Source organism: Bacillus rossius, chromosome 2 (assembly GCF_032445375.1).
Source record: "Bacillus rossius redtenbacheri isolate Brsri chromosome 2, Brsri_v3, whole genome shotgun sequence".
Taxonomy (NCBI): domain Eukaryota; kingdom Metazoa; phylum Arthropoda; class Insecta; order Phasmatodea; family Bacillidae; genus Bacillus; species Bacillus rossius.
Window position 1 is genome coordinate 130,082,145 of NC_086331.1, and position 23,932 is coordinate 130,106,076.

The window sequence follows — 23,932 nt, forward strand, 5'->3', positions numbered from 1 at the left end:
CTCTCTAGTGCCGAGACCTGGCAGCTGCAGTTGCCGGCGATCGGTCGCTCACGAGTCGCCGAGACCTGGCAGCTGCAGTCGCCGGCGATCGGTCACTCTCTAGTGCCGAGACCTGGCAGCTGCAGTTGCCGGCAATCGGTCACTCTCTAGTCGCCGAGACCTGGCAGCTGCAGTTGCCGGCGATCGGTCGCTCACGAGTCGCCGAGACCTGGCAGCTGGAGATGCCGGCGATCAGTTGCTTACAAGTCGCCGAGACCTGGCAGCTGCAGTTGCCGGCGATCGGTCACTCTCTAGTGCCGAGACCTGGCAGCAGCTGCAGTCGCCGGCGATCGGTTGCTCACGAGTCGCCGAGACCTGGCAGCTGCAGTTGCCGGCAATCGGTCGCTCACGAGTCGCCGAGACCTGGCAGCTGCAGTTGCCGGCGATCGGTCGCTCACGAGTCGCCGAGACCTGGCAGCTGCAGTTGCCGGCAATCGGTCGCTCACGAGTCGCCGAGACCTGGCAGCTGCAGTTGCCGGCAATCGGTCGCTCACGAGTCGCCGAGACCTGGCAGCTGCAGTTGCCGGCAATCGGTCGCTCACGAGTCGCCGAGACCTGGCAGCTGCAGTTGCCGGCGATCGGTCGCTCACGAGTCGCCAAGACCTGGCAGATTATCTTGTAGCTTTATAGAAAATAATCATATTATAGATTATGTATGTTTACTTAAAGACTACTCTGGATATAATCCTTTTTATAAGGTTTGCAAGAGTAGTTTATTTATATTTATTGCACACATGATTATATTTTTAACACACATATATATATTATATAATATAATACAGTTTATATTATATAATAATTCATATCCTTTTAGCTTGCTTATACAGGTTTCCAGGGCGTTATTCTGTCATAATTCTTATTCTTATTTTCAAAGAGAGATCTGGTGTATATTTTTAATTCTCTTATTCTTAATTAATTCTTTTCAGTTCATTTATCTAATTTGATATAATATTCCGGCTGTTCGATTACACTATACACAAGAAGAACAGCCAAAGAAACTTGTGTAGGAGATTCAAAGAGTTATTTTATTTTTCTGTAGTAAGTTATTCCGTATCGGAAAGCAGATCTTCCATCAGAGATTGTTCGTGCATCCAACTATCGAAACGCTCCAGTCTCTTGGATACTTCAAAGGTGTAATTTCTCCATATGTCATAAGTCTTCTTATCTCTCACAATTTGATTAATATCCTTAATATCAACATCCTCCATAGCCATCTTCCTTGTGTACTTGTTTCGTATGTCTTCTATTTTAACGCAATCATTTAGAACATGCTCTACTGTGTCTTCTTCCATGCACACAGGGCACATAGGGCTTTCCACTAAGTTAAAAGAGTTTAATTTGTGTTTAAAATTCCCGTGACCTGTTAGGAATTGTGAAGTGTAGTGGTCAGTACTTATCCATGAAAATTTCATCCGTTCTTCTATTGAAGGGAATATATTGTGTGTATGCCTTCCCTTGTCAGAGTTTCGCCACCTTTCTTGCCAGATTTCAATATTTTCTATGTGGATTCTGCGATATTTTGAAGCAGTGTATTCCTTGTTCATCTTTAATATCACAACTTTTGCTCTTTCTTGTATTAGTAGGTCTATAGGTAAGGCTCCAGCGATAACCTGCAGTGCTTCTAAAGACGTAGTTCTGTAGCTTTTTGTTACAGCAATTAGAGCTGTTCGTTGGGATGAGTTTAACCTTCTTCTTACATGTGAATTGCGTAGTAGTTCATACCAGACTGAGCAAGCATAGGTAAGTATGCCCAGGTATACTCCATTGTACAGTGTTGTCATAGTATTAGTGCTCAATCCTACATTTGTAGGTTTATGACTCCTTATTTTTTGCATTAACAGTAGGGCCTTTTGTGATGCTTCTTGTATGTGTTCTTGGTATCCTGTTCCCGTTGTGATTTGTACCCCTAGATACTTAACTTTTTGTTTTATCTTCACTATTCGTTCTTGAAATCTTATTAAAGGTGGTCTGTCTTTATGTAATTTTCCCTTTAGTAATACGCCTTCAGTTTTTTCAGATGATATAAGAAGTCGGACACTGCTTGCCCAGGTGTTGATAGAGCGTAGAATAATTTCTGCTGTCTGCTCTAATTCGTAGCGTGAAGTAGCGGGTATAATGAGCAAGCCATCATCTGCATAGCCATATATAATGTTATTTACTGGTAACTCAATTTTCAGAAGCTCATCAAATATTATATTCCATAGTAGCGGACCAAGGACTGAACCCTGAGGACAGCCCATGGAGAGCTTCTTTTCCACAACTATGTGGCCCAATCGACATTCACACTTTCTATCTTGCAGAAAGCCCCTTATGGCGGCATACAGGTTCTTAGGTGTGTTAAGATTCTTTAAGCGCCATAATACTTGAGGCCACCAAGCGTGGTCGAATGCTCCTGCTATATCTATCGTCACTCCAAGCACATATTTTTCTTGTAGGTTTTTAATATATTGATTTACATCGTATAGCGCTTTTTCTGTACTATACCCTCTTCTGAAGCCATACTGCTGTTTATCTATTCCCTGTATTACTTCCAAATAAGCTGTTAGTCTTGCATTAATGAGCCGCTCATAAATTTTTCCCATGTTAGGCAGCATAGTTAAAGGCCGGTATGACTTAGTTAATTTCGGGTCCTTAGCATTTCCCTTGTATATGATTTTGAGAACTCCTTCCTTCCATATTTTTGGAAATGTTCCTGAAGATAAGCATAAATTATACAGATGTAACAGTACTTCCTTGATTCGAGGGTAAGCTCGCCAAATTAACTCAGTTGTTATATTATCTTTACCTGGTGCTTTTCGTGGTTTTAACTCTTTAATGATCTTGTCAAGCTCTTGGATGGTGAAAGAAACTGTGTCTTCTGTATCAGGCAGTTCTTTCATCGCTTCTCTCTTCATCTTTTGAATATTCGTATCTTCATCTGGGTTGTCATTAGGTAGTAAATCATGTAGAATAGTTTCCAAATTTTCTGTAATGTCAGTAATTTGTCTATTTGCCATCATCATCCCAGGGATTTCAAAAGAACTTCGTACTTTGCCAGCCATCACCTTGTACACATATCCCCAAGGGTCCATATTCCCCTTGTTAAGGACAAGTTTTTCCCAGTATACCTTCTTCTTTAATAAAATATCTTTCTTATATTTCTTTCTCCTTATTCTGTACTGTTGTAAAATTAAAAGTTTATAAAATCCATTTGCCGCTCTCTTCATGATTCTTCTTAGTCTTTCCAGATCTCTTCTAGTTTCTTCTAATTCAACATCCCACCAGGGATTTCCAGGAATAATTTTCGTTTGTTTCCTAAAGCATTTCTCACAGATATTCTGTAATATAATTGTTAATCTCATGGCGAGTGCTTCTGCGGAGTTATATACATCTTCTTCATGTGATAATTCATTTATTTTGCTTGTTATTAATTCATCAAACTTCTTCCAATCCGCGTTCTTATGTATGTACCGTGGACTTATTATTATGGGAGGCATCTCAGTTCTTTGCAATTGGATTTCATAAGTCATCAATCTGTGGTCACTTGAACTGTCCAGATGAATCTTCCATTCATTGACTCTTTCTTTCATGTTGTTATCAGTCAATGTCACATCAATGAAAGTCTCAGTATTAGTTGCTGGTGATAGATATGTTCCTGTTAATGGATCATCATTAATAACATATAGATCTCTTTCCATGATAAAATCGTTCATGATCTCACCTTTTTCGTCATTCACTGGTGAATTCCAAAAAGAAGATTTTGCATTTGTGTCTGCACCAATTATTATATTTTCATGTCCAATTGTATCCAATATTGAATTAAGCTTATCAATATGTACTTCAATAGGATCTGAGAATTGAAAATAGGATGAGATAACGTATATTTTCATCATCCTCATCTGCATGATCATGCAAACATGATGTTCATTAGAAATGCCGGAGAGTAACATCGTAGTTAGAGTTTCATTTCTAATCCAAATTGCCGATTTCGGATTATCTCCTATTGCATATATTAAACCATGGATTCCTGCAACTTGCCCACGTAATACATAGGGTTCTTGTAATAAGATCACATCAAGCTTCATTTTTTCTGCAATCTTATTTAATTCAGCACTGACAACAGCTGAACGTTGTGCGTTTAGTTGCCCTATTTTTATGTTATTTTCATATTTCACCATAATTAGTTCTTTCTATTTCTCTTTCGTAAGCTCTCTTATAGGCAGGGCAATCAGTGCTATCTACCCTATGCTCGTGTGGTTTATTCTCTCGTCTGCAATTTGCACACTTATTTCCTTCATTTTTCTTACTACATTCTGTATACTTATGCCCATCAAGTCCACATATAGAGCAGATAGTTTTGCTTTTACATTTATGTGCGGGGTGTCCGTAATTCTGACAGTTGAAACATCTAGTTATTGACACAAAATCCCTAATTTTACATGCAGAAAAACCAATATACATATGTGTTCTGCTTAGCAAGATATTCCTTATTTTAGGTGTGCATTCAATGACAAGGTGCACTGTTTCTTTATTATCCTTTCTGCCGCGTCTTGTTCGCACCATGAAACCAGCTCTGAACTCCTCCAGTGAGACTTCATCTGCGCTCAGATTCTGAGCAAATATTGTGCCAGCTATATCAGGGTTATCGAACTCCCTAGGCACGTCGTACATAATAACTTTCGGGCCCTGCTTTGTAGGGCGCTCAGTACGTAGTCCTAGTTTAGATATTTTCTCATCTTTTTGCAGTTTTTCAATCGTGCTGGAGTCTTGTGCTTCGATTATAATTCCTCCTTTCGAAATTTTCCTTATTCCTTTGAATTTCAGCCCATTCTTTATTGGATCAATGTTCTTTAAGATCTCTCTTTTGGTGGTGTCACTTGTTTGAGTTTCGTCACTTGGCAGGACAATCAGCAACTCCTTCTTCTGTTTAGGTATGATCTGTTGACGAGTAGTCCCTCCAATTTCAGCTGCACTTGTTACTTCCGCATACGTCTTCCTTATCACAGGGCCTTTACTTAATTCTATCCCCTTTATCACTCCGTTAAGCCGGGAATTGTCTATCAGAACCTTATCTAATAGGCCTTTTAGCTGTGTTACTCTAGGCAGAATATAGTTTGTAGATGCTTTGTTAACCTTAGATATCTCTGTGGTCGTGTAGGTGGTTAGCTCAATTATTAATTTTTCAGCACATGAAAGCACCTCCTGTTCATCCCATTTAGGGTTTATCACAAACTCTTCAGTCGATTCTTCCTTCTCAGCCGTAGTTTTGTCTTTCCTGAAGATTTCCCTTATCATCATTTTAACTATAGTAGGGTCTTGTTCACATATTATGGGACCAACAGATAGCAGCCATTTTCTTTCAGTTAAATTTGGTACTGGTTCCTTAGCCCAGTTTACTTTCTTATCCAGCAATTTGTCAACCAGTATGGTCACTCTCTTCAAGTCCAATCCTCTGTCCTTAGTGTAATCCGTCAAAAGGGTTTTCCTTTCGGACCAGTCTCCTTCTATTGGATGTTTAACTGCCTCTTGCAAATCTTCATGCCAATGCTTTCGATCCATCGTAGAACCAGCGGGCTCACACTGTCTAATCAGTACTATTGACTGTCTGGCATGCGTTAAAGCAGGAGGCTATCACCCCAAGCCAGCTGCCCTCAGCGCCGCCACGTCGTCGTCGCACATCTCGTCGGCTGGATCCTCCTCGACACTAACAAACGGACACTCGTCGCACTGTTCCTCTCGTGTGGCTCGCGGACCTGGCAGCTGCAGTCGCAGTCGCCGAGACCTGGCAGCTGCAGTCGCCGGCGATCGGTCACTCTCTAGTGCCGAGACCTGGCAGCTGCAGTCGCCGGCGATCGGTCGCTCACGAGTCGCCGAAACCTGGCAGCTGCAGTCGCCGGCAATCGGTCGCTCACGAGTCGCCGAGATCTGGCAGCTGCAGTTGCCGGCGATCGGTCGCTCACGAGTCGCCGAGACCTGGCAGCTGCAGTTGCCGGCGATCGGTCACTCTCTAGTGCCGAGACCTGGCAGCTGCAGTCGCCGGCGATCGGTCACTCTCTAGTGCCGAAACCTGGCAGCTGCAGTCGCCGGCGATCGGTCGCTCACGAGTCGCCGAGACCTGGCAGCTGCAGTCGCCGGCGATCGGTCGCTCACGAGTCGCCGAGACCTGGCAGCTGCAGTTGCCGGCGATCGGTCGCTCACGAGTCGCCGAGACCTGGCAGCTGCAGTCGCCGGCGATCGGTCACTCTCTAGTGCCGAGACCTGGCAGCTGCAGTTGCCGGCGATCGGTCACTCACGAGTCGCCGAGACATGGCAGCTGCAGTTGCCGGCGATCGGTCGCTCACGAGTCGCCGAGACCTGGCAGCTGCAGTTGCCGGCGATCGGTCACTCTCTAGTGCCGAGACCTGGCAGCTGCAGTCGCCGGCGATCGGTCACTCTCTAGTGCCGAAACCTGGCAGCTGCAGTCGCCGGCGATCGGTCGCTCACGAGTCGCCGAGACCTGGCAGCTGCAGTCGCCGGCGATCGGTCGCTCACGAGTCGCCGAGACCTGGCAGCTGCAGTTGCCGGCGATCGGTCGCTCACGAGTCGCCGAGACCTGGCAGCTGCAGTCGCCGGCGATCGGTCACTCTCTAGTGCCGAGACCTGGCAGCTGCAGTTGCCGGCGATCGGTCACTCTCTAGTGCCGAGACCTGGCAGCTGCAGTTGCCGGCGATCGGTCACTCTCTAGTGCCGAGACCTGGCAGCTGCAGTTGCCGGCGATCGGTCACTCACGAGTCGCCGAGACCTGGCAGCTGCAGTCGCCGGCGATCGGTCGCTCACGAGTCGCCGAGACCTGGCAGCTGCAGTTGCCGGCGATCGGTCACTCTCTAGTGCCGAGACCTGGCAGCTGCAGTTGCCGGCGATCGGTCACTCACGAGTCGCCGAGACCTGGCAGCTGCAGTCGCCGGCGATCGGTCACTCTCTAGTGCCGAGACCTGGCAGCTGCAGTTGCCGGCGATCGGTCACTCACGAGTCGCCGAGACCTGGCAGCTGCAGTCGCCGGCGATCGGTCGCTCACGAGTCGCCGAGACCTGGCAGCTGCAGTCGCCGGCGATCGGTCACTCTCTAGTGCCGAGACCTGGCAGCTGCAGTTGCCGGCGATCGGTCACTCACGAGTCGCCGAGACATGGCAGCTGCAGTTGCCGGCGATCGGTCGCTCACGAGTCGCCGAGACCTGGCAGCTGCAGTTGCCGGCGATCGGTCACTCACGAGTCGCCGAGACCTGGCAGCTGCAGTCGCCGGCGATCGGTCGCTCACGAGTCGCCGAGACCTGGCAGCTGCAGTCGCCGGCGATCGGTCACTCTCTAGTGCCGAGACCTGGCAGCTGCAGTTGCCGGCGATCGGTCACTCACGAGTCGCCGAGACCTGGCAGCTGCAGTCGCCGGCGATCGGTCGCTCACGAGTCGCCGAGACCTGGCAGCTGCAGTCGCCGGCGATCGGTCGCTCACGAGTCGCCGAGACCTGGCAGCTGCAGTTGCCGGCGATCGGTCACTCACGAGTCGCCGAGACCTGGCAGCTGCAGTCGCCGGCGATCGGTCGCTCACGAGTCGCCGAGACCTGGCAGCTGCAGTCGCCGGCGATCGGTCACTCTCTAGTGCCGAGACCTGGCAGCTGCAGTTGCCGGCGATCGGTCACTCACGAGTCGCCGAGACCTGGCAGCTGCAGTCGCCGGCGATCGGTCGCTCACGAGTCGCCGAGACCTGGCAGCTGCAGTCGCCGGCGATCGGTCACTCTCTAGTGCCGAGACCTGGCAGCTGCAGTCGCCGGCGATCGGTCGCTCACGAGTCGCCGAGACCTGGCAGCTGCAGTTGCCGGCGATCGGTCACTCTCTAGTGCCGAGACCTGGCAGCTGCAGTTGCCGGCGATCGGTCACTCTCTAGTGCCGAGACCTGGCAGCTGCAGTTGCCGGCGATCGGTCACTCTCTAGTGCCGAGACCTGGCAGCTGCAGTTGCCGGCGATCGGTCACTCACGAGTCGCCGAGACCTGGCAGCTGCAGTCGCCGGCGATCGGTCGCTCACGAGTCGCCGAGACCTGGCAGCTGCAGTTGCCGGCGATCGGTCGCTCTCGAGTCGCCGAGACCTGGCAGCTGCAGTTGCCGGCGATCGGTCGCTCACGAGTCGCCGAGACCTGGCAGCTGCAGTTGCCGGCGATCGGTCGCTCACGAGTCGCCGAGACCTGGCAGCTGCAGTTGCCGGCGATCGGTCGCTCACGAGTCGCCGAGACCTGGCAGCTGCAGTTGCCGGCGATCGGTCACTCACGAGTCGCCGAGACCTGGCAGCTGCAGTTGCCGGCGATCGGTCACTTTCTAGTGCCGAGACCTGGCAGCTGCAGTCGCCGGCGATCGGTCACTCTCTAGTGCCGAAACCTGGCAGCTGCAGTCGCCGGCGATCGGTCACTCTCTAGTGCCGAAACCTGGCAGCTGCAGTCGCCGGCGATCGGTCACTCTCTAGTGCCGAAACCTGGCAGCTGCAGTCGCCAGCGATCGGTTGCTCACGAGTCGCCGAGACCTGGCAGCTGCAGTCGCCGGCGATCGGTCGCTCTCCAGTGCCGAGATCTGGTAGCTGCAGTCGCCGGCGATAGGTCGCCTACCACAGGGAACTACTTTTATTCCACGTGCAATAAATTAATTTATCATTTTGAGGATGCGATAGTAAACATGTTCCATTAGTTTGTATTTGTAAGTCCACTGGTCAGAATAACGTAAAAAAAATATAATTGTCATTTTCCCATTAACCCTCGTGTAGCAATGAGTTATGTGTTACAGATAGGTTTGCCATAAAAACATATGTTTTGTATTTTTATATAACTTATTCACTAAATATTTTATGGGTGTTGTTTATCCTGTGTATAAAGTATGTAGGTATTGAGTCCCTTGAACAGCAAGAGTAAATAAGAACAAGTAATTTTTATTTCCCATACAGCTCTCATTTAGTTACTAGATGTTCCTATAAATTAATTTTTTTCCCGCATAACTGCTAGTGTGTGAAAAATAATACCTTGTTCCTGAAATCTCATTGTTTAACATGCAAATTAATCAAATTCTTGTTAAATTATACAAGTTATTCATCATTGACTCTGGCCCAGGAAATAGATTACACAGGCCCTACTGATACAACAAATCACTTAATTGTAAACTCTACCATTTAAGTGGAAATTTGAGGGCATTAATCCCATACTTTTTTTTTTTTACTTCCTAGAATACAATAAATTGCAAGTCAAGTATCATTTGGTCAAAACGAGCCCCATAAGGTTGCATTTAAAGATTCTTAAATAAGATTTTTAATCAAAGAAACCACTGATATACTCCTAGACACAGCATCTGATGAACGTAAAAAAAAGACAGTATTGGGATAACATTTTCTAGCAATCTGGAGTCCCACATCCATTAAAACAAAATAAAGAAATGGCAAGGCGGTATTCGTGGATAAATTTCAAAGACTGTTTTGGTCTTACACTAATGCAACCCGAGAAACTTGCATTGTATAGAGCATCAACAGCAAACAGGGACAATTTTTATGGCTTTTGCTTAATGATAGAAAATTTTGCCGAATCCTTGGTGGTGACAAATATGGTTGGTTGCTTTTGGAAAATGGATGAGACATGTCTCACCTGTTTGTTATGAAATGAAACTAGGTGGTATCTCTCGTAGGAAAAATATATCTACAAACAGGCATATGTCATAACTGTATTAGAATGCATTATTGCAACAGGATTGTCACTTCCTCCATTCATAATGTTCAAGGTGTTCGAATGGTGAATGGGCTTACTGACAAAATTATCACAGTTGATCTGTTCATCTGTCAAATAATGGCTTGAAAACCCTAATTTGTTTTTTGAGTAATTTAATAATTTTGGATCAACATTCGTCCAGGAAGGCCGATTATTATTTGTAGGACAGACATTCCTGTCACTTAAGTCAACAAATTCTGAAGCCTTAAGCCAAAAATTGTATCCACTTTGTAACATTTTCTTCATACACGACTCACATTCTTCAACCACTGGATACTGGGTTGAACAAACTACTGAAGAGAAACTGAATGAAGGAACTAGATGCATCTATGCACTAAAGTCCAGTCGAGAAACAGAGCAGGGTTGATTTTAAATCTTGCTTACCCTAGCCTGGCTTTCGATTTCCATCCCAAAAACAATAATGAGTAGTTTTCGTAAAACTGGAATCTTTACGATTAACAGATGTGGCATAACAGACCAAGCAATAGCTGGATTATTCTTTGGTAACAGAGCGATCACAGGCACATCAGTCTCCAAATGATGAGCAGAATATTGCAGTATTTTGTAAGTTCCCAAGGCCAATCAAAAGCGATTTCCAACAATAAGGAATCCTAATGGTAAAGGCATTTCCATAATATCGTTAGCCTCTTCTTCAACAGCAGTTGACGCTTCAATGTATCGTCACGAAGTTTCATCTGTTTGGGAACATCGCAGACACAAAACAATTCCAAGGAAAAACAAGAAAGGAAAACACGAGGAAGATTAGTTTTCTGGTTATCGTAGGAAAAAGCTACAATGAATATGTAAACAAAAAATTAAGCTGAATGAGCTTGGTGTGGTTTTTGTGGAGTGTGATACTAACGTGAATGCAAAAAGATCAATACTGAAGAGGTTTTCATATGCGATGAATATGCAAATTATCGTGAAAGTGATTTAAACGTTAATAGTAACTTTCTAAATGTATCATGGAAAAATTCTAATTGTCAAAAAACTAACCGGAGTTCTATCACAGACTAACCAGATATATCACAAACTTCACTTCATTGCGAACATGATCCTTTCAGTCGCTGGTGTGATGTCCGTTTAGATGTCACTGCGCTGCGAACATGATCCTTTCAGCCGCTTGTGTGATGTCCGTTTAGACGTCATTGCGCTGCGAGCATGATCCTTTCAGCCGCTGGTGTGATGTCCGTTTAGATGTCACTGCGCTGCGAACATGATCCTTTCAGCCGCTTGTGTGATGTCCGTTTAGACGTCATTGCGCTGCGAGCATGATCCTTTCAGCCGCTTGTGTGATGTCCGTTTAGACGTCACTGCACTGCGAGCATGATCCTTTCAGCCGCTGGTGTGATGTCCGTTTAGACGTCACTGCGTTGCGAACATGATTCTTTCAGCCGCTTGTGTGATGTCCGTTTAGACGTCATTGCGCTGCGAGCATGATCCTTTCAGCCGCTTGTGTGATGTCCGTTTAGACGTCACTGCACTGCGAGCATGATCCTTTCAGTCGCTGGTGTGGTGTCCGTTTAGACGTCACTGCGTTGCGAACATGATTCTTTCAGCCGCTTTTGTGATGTCCGTTTAGACGTCATTGCGCTGCGAGCATGATCCTTTCAGCCGCTTGTGTGATGTCCGTTTAGACGTCACTGCACTGCGAGCATGATCCTTTCAGTCGCTGGTGTGGTGTCCGTTTAGACGTCACTGCGTTGCGAACATGATTCTTTCAGCCGCTTTTGTGATGTCCGTTTAGACGTCATTGCGCTGCGAGCATGATCCTTTCAGCCGCTTGTGTGATGTCCGTTTAGACGTCACTGCACTGCGAGCATGATCCTTTCAGCCGCTGGTGTGATGTCCGTTTAGACGTCACTGCGTTGCGAACATGATTCTTTCAGCCGCTTGTGTGATGTCCGTTTAGACGTCATTGCGCTGCGAGCATGATCCTTTCAGCCGCTGGTGTGATGTCCGTTTAGACGTCACTGCACTGCGAGCATGATCCTTTCAGTCGCTGGTGTGGTGTCCGTTTAGACGTCACTGCGTTGCGAACATGATTCTTTCAGCCGCTTTTGTGATGTCTAATGCGCGCGAGATTAAAATTTACGCGCTACAGTTCGCACCTGTTACTTTGCAGGGTTTCTTTTCCAGAAATAAGCTACATAAAAAATACTTGTTTTGGCATAACCTGCCACCCATTAAATTAATGCCCTGAAATTGAAATTCCTGAACATTCTGTATGAGTATAACATATCCATATATTAAAATACTCCATTTACCTTTTTCCATGCCCTTTTAACGGTGTAATGTTTATGCCTAAAGCAAAACGAAAAATAAAGGAAAAAAATAGAGAACACAATTCTTCATGTCTGAATAATCCACACATATGCTTGAATAGCTATAATTGATTTTTTTTTTTTTTTTGCGATGTGATTCAATCGTCTCAGTAAAGTTCAATAATTTGGAGCATTGCTTTAACCACTTTTTAAAAATTGTGTCTTTTACATGTGCTGCATTGTTAACGTAATATCTCATTTATAATTTTTAATTTTTTTAATTATCTGGTAACTGCATATCATCAGGACAGTGTAAAAATTTTGGATGGTTACTAAACATCGTAATGATTCTTCCTCTTTTTATGCTCTGTGTATGTAATATTTATAGATAATATATAGTGTCAGATTAAGATTGTTCTTATTATTATATAATTTTACAAAATGATATGAATTTTCCTTTCATTTTAGATCAGTGCCCTGACGAGACAGTGATAACTGATAAAGGGATCTTCAAGTGGTCACCAGTACAGTATGGAAAGAAAGCTATTATACCATGCCCATATAATACATACCAAAAACTTACGACATTGCACTGGAATGAAGATGCTATTTACTTAGACAACAGTGAAACCAATTTCAATAGAGAAGAAAATCTCATAAGTTTCTACAAAACTCCTCACATATTTTTGAAAGGAAACTACGACGAATTTAGCACCAAAAAGGATTTTGAACTTGATAATTTAAATCCTTTTCTTCAAAGTTACACGAATGTGTCCCAAAACGATGGTTTGTTGAATCATGGGGTGAATTACGCTGTGCGAGATTGCAGGAAGTTGGAAAATGGAAGTATTTCCTGGGAAAAGATGGATGATTCAGCTTGCAAAAATAAGGTAGAGTAAAATGTTAGTCCAACCACATAGCTTGGAATTTAATTACAAAATCTTTAGTCTGGCAAACATTTCCATCTCTTTCATATTTAAAGGGCTTTTATGTATAGTGACATACAGTTTGTGACATTAACTTAACAGACAATTTTGATCCTGATTTTGCTTGATTTCACATATTTTCTTTTCAAAAACGCAGCATACATTTAAGATATTAATTGTAACATAGAATGGAAGTATATGTATAAAATATTGCATGTATCAAACACTAAGTGCTCGTTAACGGATCCAACTGAAATACATTCATATTAAAGATACAAAACATTTCTTGTCAAAAATAAAATACATTGTAAAAGTTCCCCCATGACAAATTTTGCAAATATTGTATGCTTTCCTTGTACAAAAAAAAAGATAATACATAAATTCGTAAATTCTATCTAGGCCTTCAATTGCAAATTTTTGTCATTTGCTATTCGTCGTTTCCTCTTAAGTGCGTTATTTTTGCTAAACGTTTTTTATTTACTTTTTTTGCTATGTTTTCCAAAATTGAATTACTTTCTAGTAAAAGTAAGAGTAACATACTTTCCTACATGTCAGTGGCTGCCTATACATTTTTCTCAGTAAAATATAGCATTCGCTGTACTAAGAGATTAAACTGCAAATAACTTAAGTGCGGATATTCTTAAAAAGGTTGCTTCTCGTACATGTTTGGCAGGCGTGACGAGGTAATTTATTCGCAAATTTTGTTAAAATAATATTGAATATTTTTTTAAAATAAAACATTATTTCGGAAATATTAAAGCATTTATTTTATAAATGTCAGTTTATTGGTGCACGAATATGTTTTATATTTATAAACATATTTAAAATTGGATGATTATAAAGCTTTATAAACCCTGAATCTTTATTAATGTATTATGCACTTGCTAATTTTTAATTTACTCTCTTATTTAAGTTTTCATATCAAAATTTTAATTTAATGCTACATGTTGTGTGTCTCATTGTTGTGATTTGTGATTACGAAAAAATTTTGAATTTTTTGAGGCAAGTTTTATCAAACGTCTTCTAACCCTGCCATGAAAGTCAAATAACAGTTTCTAAGAAATTTATAGTAAAACGAAGCACTCTCTGTAATTAGTACCTTATTCAAGCAAATTTAGGGCTTTAATATTTCTTGGGTTTACAAATTATTGACAATAAAGCCTAAACGAACAAATTTTAGCGAATTTATTGTAATTCTTATAATGGTTCTGAGTAGAAATTTCAACATACAAATTAAAGTTTATTTTATGAATATAATTTTGGGAAGTTAGTGTAAAAAACACAATATATTTTAAAATACATCAGTTTTAAATTTTATCTTCATCAAATAAACCATTGTGATCAGGGTTTCATAAGCAGATTTTTTTAAATTATTAGTAAATTATTACTAAAAGAGGTATAGCAAGAGCATACCAGGAAAATCAAGATTTTTTTAAGGCTAAATAAAATAAATTGTTAATAGCAGAGCTGTACAGATAAATGATATGGTTTTATCAAGCAATGAAAACCAAACAATTACAAGAATTTTACTGAAATATTTTTAAGGAATGATTGTGTATGCATTTTGCGTTTGGTAGAAATTTTTAACGTTGAAACCTCGCAGAACATTTCGCAAAGAAAAGAAACAGGATGGGTCAGTTAGAGTGTTAGCAAAATTCTTATAAAGTAAATTGTTTAGAAATAATTGTGGCGTAATTATGAAAGTGTCATTATAAGACGTACTGATAAGGACATTTCTGTGCATAAGTTATATCCAGTGCTCATCTTTATTCCTGGAGTACAGCACAATGAATTCATTGTAAATTATCCTAGTAGCTGAAAATAGATGGTGGTATTCAAGAATGTTTCATTCCTGGTCGAGTGTAGTAGAATGTTCTTTGCTATCCTGGGCTGTGGACACATCCACAGGCCCCGACTCAGGCTCGACTACTTCATTGCCTAAGCGCACACCGAGCCCCAGTCAGCGTCTCAAAGTAAAGGTGCCGGGGAAAGGAGTAATGGCCGCGTATGCCATTGCATCCCCCAACCCTGTTCCCAAAGTAACTGATCTACGACGAAACTGACTCGAACTCTTCAAACATCCTGTACTGCTCAACAACACAAACTAAGACTGCTTACATGACACGTGATCTATTTCATCCACGTAAAACATACAACAAAATTCTTACAAAATATACACATGAGTAAAACAAAATACAATTTTACATTGATTAAAGACTTTCAACATAGTAGATGAAATTAAAAATTTACATTTTGTGACCCTGCTTACCAAATCAATCAAATCATTTGGCACCTTAATACCTTAGTGACCCCAACATGCCTTCTCTCCCATCATGTCCCTCACTGTATTTGTTTCTCACTTGGAACTTCGGAAAATTGCTTCTCCCCCATAATAAATTCTAACCTAATCATTCCCGCATCTACTCGTGCTACCGCAAGACTAAGAACATCCATTCCTAGTATAATGTCGAACGCTAACCCGGGGATGAACACAAAATGAAAATCCCCAAGAAATTTCTCCATTTTTCAAAAGTTACCGTCTGGGCGTGGGCGGTAATCAGTTCTCCGTTCATCAAACATAAGGGAATAATAGCAACCAGAGCGATGCGAATCGTTCCTTTCGGGCATTGCCGCATCGAACGATGACATCAATCTTGAATAATCAAAACCGCTTTGTCAACCAGAGCTTTCAACTCGCTCCCCAGACGTTTTTTTTTTTCACGCTGGGTAATTTCTCGGGGCTGTCCCTTATTTTCCTTCCCATTAATTTTGTTTATTTCGTGTCCTGCTCTTGCAAGACGCGACCTCCTGACATGACCTTCCTTGCCTCACTGAACTCAGGCTATTTATTCTACTCCCTGCTAAATGCATGGTGGGCTGTGCCACACACCCTTTTCGTTCTCCTGTGTAGCGTCAGTAAGAGTTTGTATTTTCCACGACTCGTTCACTCGCACCCCGTGCAGGCTTAAATTAACAATTTTTAAACATATGGTTGTTTTTACCACACACATGTTATGGCTTAATATAAGCGCGACGAGGCCTGTGCCTTTCTGAAATTTCACTTCCCTTGGAGTTACTCGCCTCCCTACTAGCTGCCCTGTCCTCAACCCCCCCCCCCCCCCCCGACCCCCTTGCAACATACTTGCCTCACTAACTCGCTGAGAGTCTGTACGAGTCATATGCACAGATGCAAAACAGCTCGCTTTAATCTTCGGTTGCATGTAATCAATTAGGATCTCGACAATTTCTCTCTCGGGATATGGCATACCCAACTCATTGATGCATTTAAGTATGCTACCCATATACTTAACCGCTGATTCGTTCGGTTCCTGTTTGCGGCACAAAAAAAAACTTTCGACACAAAAATTCAGTCATGCGAGTGTTACTCGCAAGCTTCAAAGATTTTTCTCTGACATTCTCTCAACTGGAATCTTGTTACGAGCCTCTGGCAAAATGTCCTGTAACACAGCGGGTACATGCAATAGCAAGACAGAATAAACAAAAATTAGCTAGCTAGAATTTCATGAACTTCAGCCAAAATTTGAATCAATTGTTCTAGTTTGGAAGAACTTAATTTGGGTAGCTGTCCAAACAATGGATTGAGCAAGTGATCACTCACTACTGGACTAAATCTACCCTCATTCTGAACATCGGCATCAGCAGATTGAATGTTTATGTGGGATTTTGTTGCGCCGTACGGGCTATTTGCCGCAGTTCCTCTAACGTGATGGACACAACCTCCCGCTCGTCTATGCGCAGATCGCTCAGCATTTGTAGAAGAGTGGACTTGGACTGTTCTTGTGTCCAAGAGGCACCTGTGAGATGATGAAAGCGTATTCCCAAGTACACACAAACAACCAACACTAACCCAGAAATTCACAAATATAATTCCTAATTATTATTGTTCCCCGCAGTGTGCTACTGTGCCTCATTATGTGCTATTGGCACATGATGCACACCTGCCTAGCAGAGTGGCGCGCTTTTGTGTAGGGTTTCGGGAACAGTTGGTTATGTGAATTCGACCATCTACAATTTCAACTAACTGGCTTATTAGTTTCCAACAATACGTTTGGCATTACATGTGCATTAGTGATGGGTCGTTCGTTAACGATTCGTTCAAAAAGAACGAATCTTTGAGAGAACGAAATCTTGCGATTCGTTCGCGATGTAAAGAACCGGCTCTTTGAGAGCCGGTACCTTGAAAGATTCGGAGGAACGAAAACGCGGAGAGAACGAGAGAACGAGATGAGAGAACCAGCCACGCGCCCGGTCCGATTCGTTCGTGAAATGATTCATGACGTCAGGAGTCTGAAGAATTAGTAATCACAGCGTGTGCATGTTCACAAGAGCAAACGATAACTGATCAAATAAAATAGGGTAACATGAAAAGTATCTATACCTGAAAATGTCAACTGTTAAGTAGTGGTTTAAAATTGCTTTTTCACATTCACATACACAAATTTGGAAATAAAAAACTAAAAAAAAAAAACAGTATGAATTAAAAAATAACAGGGAATGTAACTACAAATGTTCACATTTACCATTTTTGGGTTAATTAATGTACTTCATTTGTTTCTCTTCATACTGAATCGCAGTAGTAGTATTAAATTTTTGTCTTTTTTCTCTAAATGTGTTGGTCTACATGTAAACACTTTACTGTCACTAGAGTGTAAATAGCCTATATATTAATATTTGTAACTTAAAAAGTAATAAAATATAAATAATCTTGTTTCATATACGCAACTGTGATTCACTGGTTACGGAAAGCAATGTTCAAATTCAAATACAAAAACACGTACGTAATACTCTAAAGGATGAACGAGTTACGACACCTGATAAAAGAGCCAGATCCTATACACAGAAAAGAACGAATTGACCGAGATGAACGAATCGTTCTGAACGAATCATTTCACGGCACTGATCCAAAAGAACCGATTCGGTCAAAAGATCCGTTCTGCCCATCACTAATGTGCATTGATTGATATGGTTTGTACAGCTTCTGGGACAATATGCAGTTGATCGTCGATTACTTCATTCGGCCATGGTCCTGGCACCAAGCGGGTTGTGGTACACACATAAGAAACTGTACACGGAATAACCCAGACAGAAATGATGTGACTTTTTTGCCTGCAATGCGGAGTATCTGGCGACTTGTGGCTACTCAAAGGTTGAACACCCAGGCCCGCGGGACTCCAACCAGCGACCCCCTTGGAGTGGCAGCACCGACGTGTACGTGGAGACGAACCAGCATGACGCCACATGGTGCACCTCGTCGACTCTTAGACTAAGTGTGTTTGGGAGAGTTCCGGGTTAGGGAGAGAGACTAAGTGCGTCTCAGGCCGAAGCCCATACGCTCTAATCATGCAGGAGGGGTAGCATGCATCATGTGCTAGGAGGGGGATTGGCCAGCCATGGCAGCGATTGGTGCCATGACTAACCCCCCTCACTGACTATTCTAGACTAAAACTTGATAAGTTGAGCCCAGGTAAAACCTGCATAGACACAGGGAAAACCCTGAGCTCTGACATGTGGGATGCAAAATTTTCATGCATTAATAACAAGCAGGTTGGTTACAGGAAACAGAAGGATGGTTCTGGAAGAAGATTTGGGCAGAGTAGAAATAAACTACTAAGCAAAGGGCGGGAACTTGGACATTGCTGTCCGCATTAGTTTGGGTGGTACTGGTTGTTTCGGGGGCGAATTTTTGTCGTTTCCCGCCAGCCTATGTCGACAGTCGTGCGCCGGGCCCCATATGTACACCCCCTGGCGCGGACTGTTCCATTCCTGGTGGGTGCAGTAGAATGTTCTTTGCCAGCCCGGACTATGCACACATCCACAGGCCCAGACTCAGGCTCGACGGCGTCCATTGAACCTCCGTCAGATTTTCAAATTAAAAGTGTCAGGGAAAACATTAATGGCAGCACACACCCTTACAACATATTTTGGTAATATTAATGATTATGTAATTTTTTATTATAAGTACAGTACTAGTGTTAATCAAATATATATTAAGTACACAAATTTAACCACATATACTCCAGCAGCAAAAAAAAACGGACACTAATTTTCTTCTACTAATTCTAGTAAATATGATTTTTTTTTAATTTTTCAGGAATTAGTTTTTATAGGTTATTTAAACAAAGCCAACCATTAAAATAATTGTAATTAATATTACTGTAAAAATAAATTATAATGGATAAATATAAGAATATAACCCTTTTTTAAAACTGGTAATTCTTCATTTTCTCCAGGTTTTCTGAGAAGGGATGGCCTCATAATAACGCGTATTAATTACCCTATATTGCACGTTGAAAGGCCTGAACACTGTCCGGCATTTAAGAAATTACATTGTGAACGCAATCCACCGGCACAGCATCCCATTCTTCACGAAGAGCAATTGAAGCTGATTGAAGTCACTGGGAGGAGGATGACGATGCCTAACGTGTCTCTCTAAATCATCCCAAAAATGCTGTATCGGAATCACATCGGGGGATCATCATTTGTGGGGGGTTTTTCATTCTCTTAGTCCATTTTTATTTATTTTTATTTGTTTGTTGACCATATTCCTGTTATGGAATATTATGTGATGTTTATATCCTGTTGACAACAGCAATTTTTTTTTGCTTAATTTGTGTTTTTTGTCTTTTGGGTATTTTTTAGTTTTCTTCAACAGAAAAAGTACTTAGCAATGGCGTATGTCCAAAAGATTACATCAATTTATGCACTCTCATTGCAAAAATCTTTCAAAGATAATATCATGCAGGCCAGTCCAAAACTGCAATTCCCGTGTGCTCGAAGTATTCGGTGACAAATTCTTGCCGTATGCGGGCGTGCATTGTCCTGCATCGAAATGAACGGTTCACCAATAAATGAAGCGAATGCCATCACCACCTCTAGGAGCACTTCCTTAAGAGGGGTGCCTCCCATTTCAGGTCATGATTTTATATTTACATTAATCACTGATCAGCTTTTAGACTTTTTCAATTGTTTAACTTTCACGAAATGAAAAATATATACAGAGCATAGTTTTTTGCGTAATTAGCTGCCAAAGTTACATTTTTAACGTTTTTGGGTTGTACAAATAAGGAGAATATAATTTATTGCAGAACTGAAACGTTTTAGGTTTAACTGCAATGCAACTGGCTACTTCATGATATGGTCTGCATTTCTATCACAAAAACTCATTTCATGTTTCTTTGCTGTCAAAATCGTAACAAATTTGAGAATTTTGAAATGCCAGGTAATATTAATTAATATTTTCTGAAATAAATTCAAACCATTTCTTGAAGTAGCCAATGGTTGGTAGTCAAGTGGGAAAGTAGAAAAAAAAATTAAAATAAATATTTATCAGGACCGAATATTCTACAATTCTTTATATATATATATATATATATATAAAGTTTATATATATTTTATATATATATATATATATATATATATAATATGCCGTAGAATGTTTAGAGTTCAAGGTCACGGTCTCAATCAAGAGTCAAGAGCAGGTGTCATATTCTCAGTGGCTTAGTAATGTTTTGGTAACTTACACAAGTTTATGATTTTGGACTTGTTCAGGACTTGATCAGCTTTTTATGGCTTCGTTAATTTTATTTTGGAGTGATTAAATTTAATGTCGAATGGGGAAAGTTTGCGTACTCTTGAGACAAGGAAATTGTAGGACAACATATTTTTTTAATATAAATTTTTTTTTTGAAAATAAGTTTTGTGGCTGGGTATTTTGATTATTTACGGGAGCTTCACACCAGACCCTAGATCCTGCGCTGGAGCACAGAGTCGGACCTGGATCATTATTCTGCTTCCACCTTCTTTGTGTGTATGTTTATTTGGTTTGCTTCTTTTTGACGTGACAACGTCTAATAAATCGATGAACGCCGGCTGCACGCACGAAAAAGTGTCCCGCAACGCACATTGTCCCGTTACGCTCATTGTACGCTTGCGCCGCATCTATCTCTCTTCCACTCGATTGGAACAACCATCGATTTGACTTTTTCGAGGCACATTAAACTTGAAACATTCCCATTCGTTTCCTACTTTTCCTATCATCGTCCTATCCTTAGCAGAATAACACAGATTGGAAGAAGTTAAATAGCAAACATGTATAAAAGTTATAGTTAAAATAATCTCTTCGTTAAAGTAATAAACATATATTGAATTAATGGGTGCAAATAAAAGTAAATTTATCATTTTAGATTTCATTTCACTCCTTCTTTGTATCCATACAAAATAGTATTCATTCAATAAAAATGTTTCAATTTTATTCATAAAAGTATGCAATCATTTCATCAATGTTTTGTTATGGCGTTGTCACGTTAAACTATCGTCCGTAAACCGACTTTACAGACAACCAATTTTTGTTTTGCAGCTCAACTTATTCTGGATCAATACTTATCTGCAGCTTGAAGAAATTACAAGAGACCCTGCTCAGATCAATGGTAGCTTGTTTGCTCACGCAACAAAACAGCTTAAGAACACGTGGCGATTCGCTCTTGCAAACAATGAGGTTAGTGTGATATTATTTTCTAGAATACATTTGTAACATTTTTGATAACTATCATACGCAGGATAATCAAGTCTTAGTAGATTTTAATTCTGGCACTGCTGTATGTATGTTGATAATTAGCATAATATTTCATGAAGCCAAAGAAAATGTTGAGATAGCATTACGTAAAACATTTGTTTGCAATTTTTAAATAATGAAACAATTGGCTAAGTAATATCTGGCAATGTTTCGTTAAACAAAGGCTAATACTTATGGTGTTACTGACTCAGTGCCCACATAATAATGTGAGAAAAAGGTAAAAATAACACACCATTTAGTCGTTTATTGTTATTGGTGAGATAAAAAATATTTTTCATCTTAGAAAATCATTAGAAATATATATAAAAATAGGGTATATATAATTTTTTTTAGATTCAATTGAATAACATCATTGACTATGCTTTATATGCTAACCATCCTTCTATATACTATATATGACTATGGTTTCCATTAACAAAAATCACAAACAACCCAACAGTAAAAAAAAACCAAATGACCAAAACAAAAATGATGAAAAACTGTCCCCTCAAGTTGCGGTACCCGTAAATGATTATGAAAATGTAAGTAAAATAGTAAGGAGTTCACAATAATGATTACGTACATAAATCGAAGGGAAGGCACAATAGTAGGTATAGATTGTAATATGAAGTGCAAGTTTATTGATGACAGTATAGGAGAAATATTTTCAGTTTGGTAGAATAATGGGTTAAATATTAATAAGATAGTATTGTAGTTAAATAGGTACATAATGACGTATATATGAGTGGTTAGGTATATTGATAAATATATTTTTAAAGCCACTTAAAGCTAAGATAATATTTCCCTGTATGGCATAGCTTCTTAGAATAAGTATAATCTAAGTTTAAATATAACACTTGAATAATAATCGTAGCATTATCATTTAAAAATTAATTTTAATTAAGTTTATTCAATCGTGATAATGTCCTTTTAGACACTTCATAAACTTCTAGAACAGTCAGACCAAAAATTTATTGGTATCTACTGACTTTGTTGTGAAAGATTCTTCGAGGTTGATATATTTTTATTTTTATTTTTATTTTTATTTTAAGAGAGGCGTTGCAAAGCGTGGAGTGCTTTTTAGTTATTCCTTCTATATTCTAGCCAAAGGGTGGAGCTATGCATGTGTCCTGAGTGGTCCCAGGACTACCTCATGATCCACCACTAATAAAATAAACAGCGTGGCTATGGGCTAAAAATCATATGCTATATTGCCGATACTGTCAGTAAAAAGTTAACATTTAACAATGAAAAGGTGTTTGTAGGTTTAACTTTTTTCCTGTAAACTCAAAAGCTTTAAAGTAATAACGATGCAGAAATAAGTTAAAATTACTTATATTGAAAATAAACACTAATTAACACATACGTACTAACTAATTTCAAATGTTTATTGATTTTTTTAGCTCTAATGAAGGAAAAAAATTGAAATTTCCTTATGTTCCTTGTTCTAGATAGCACAGATCATTGTAGCCATCATAAGCAACCTGATGGCTGTAAACACAGCAGTTCTAGAAGAATGTGACAAGAATGGAACATTGTCTCGAGATCTGGTTTATGTGATAAACGAATATTGCTCCTTCACAAAACTATCGTACGGAGAAGAAATTATTACATCAGAAAATATTGCCTTGAAGACCTCAGATGTTATCATAGATGAAGAAACAATAAATGAAGGTATTTCATTTTCACCAGTGCATGGAAAATACAGTTTACAAAACACTCAAGGAAACGAAGCCGTGAACAAGGTAGGTTTTTTTTTTTTTTTTTAAATATGGTAACATTCTTTCCCAAAACTTTTGTCTAAAATCTCAAGTTTCGGTGCAATATTTACAAGTGATATTAAAATGCAATAAAAATGGTGTTGAATGCAAGTCTTATTTAACGTAATATATAAATAATGAGACATAAGCAAACTTGTGGCCGCTTTTACTTTTCTCAGAGTGATGGCCTTCCAAAATGATTAAGATCATAGGCGTGCGCACGGTAGGTGCCACAGGTGCCTTGGCACCACCATTAGGGTTAACGTTATTTTGTTTTTTACAAGCACAAATAATACATACTTACAAAATCCGTATTATTTCCAAAAAAATATGTTTTCCAATCGTGTCGAGTTACAGATATGTGCTCATAACACTATCAATTATCAATCGAACCAACTATACACTCGGAAACAAGCCAGTTGCAATTACTTGTGTGGTACACGCGGGCCGCGGCTACGAAACTTCTGAAATGTAAATACTTCTCATAGTTCTCCTCGAATTACATAGAATGCGCGTTCGGTGTCCACTGTTCACTCCACTCGGCAGGCGCACGGAATAATAGCCGCCGTCCGCCAGGGTTTATTTAAAAAAAGAGAGAGAGTTTAGTTAGTTAAAAGGATAGGCTT

General features: G+C 41.0%; 1 protein-coding gene across 1 annotated transcript in view; it reads left to right on the plus strand.

Moving 5' to 3' along the window:
• The window catches only part of LOC134528995 (uncharacterized), a 92,692-nt gene that overhangs the window by 40,542 nt on the left and 28,218 nt on the right, over positions 1-23,932 (plus strand). The window contains exons 9-11 of the mRNA XM_063362662.1: positions 12,517-12,938; positions 21,352-21,489; positions 22,998-23,291. Of these exons, the coding sequence (XP_063218732.1) occupies positions 12,517-12,938; positions 21,352-21,489; positions 22,998-23,291 (854 nt within the window). The remainder of the gene's footprint in view (positions 1-12,516; positions 12,939-21,351; positions 21,490-22,997; positions 23,292-23,932) is intronic.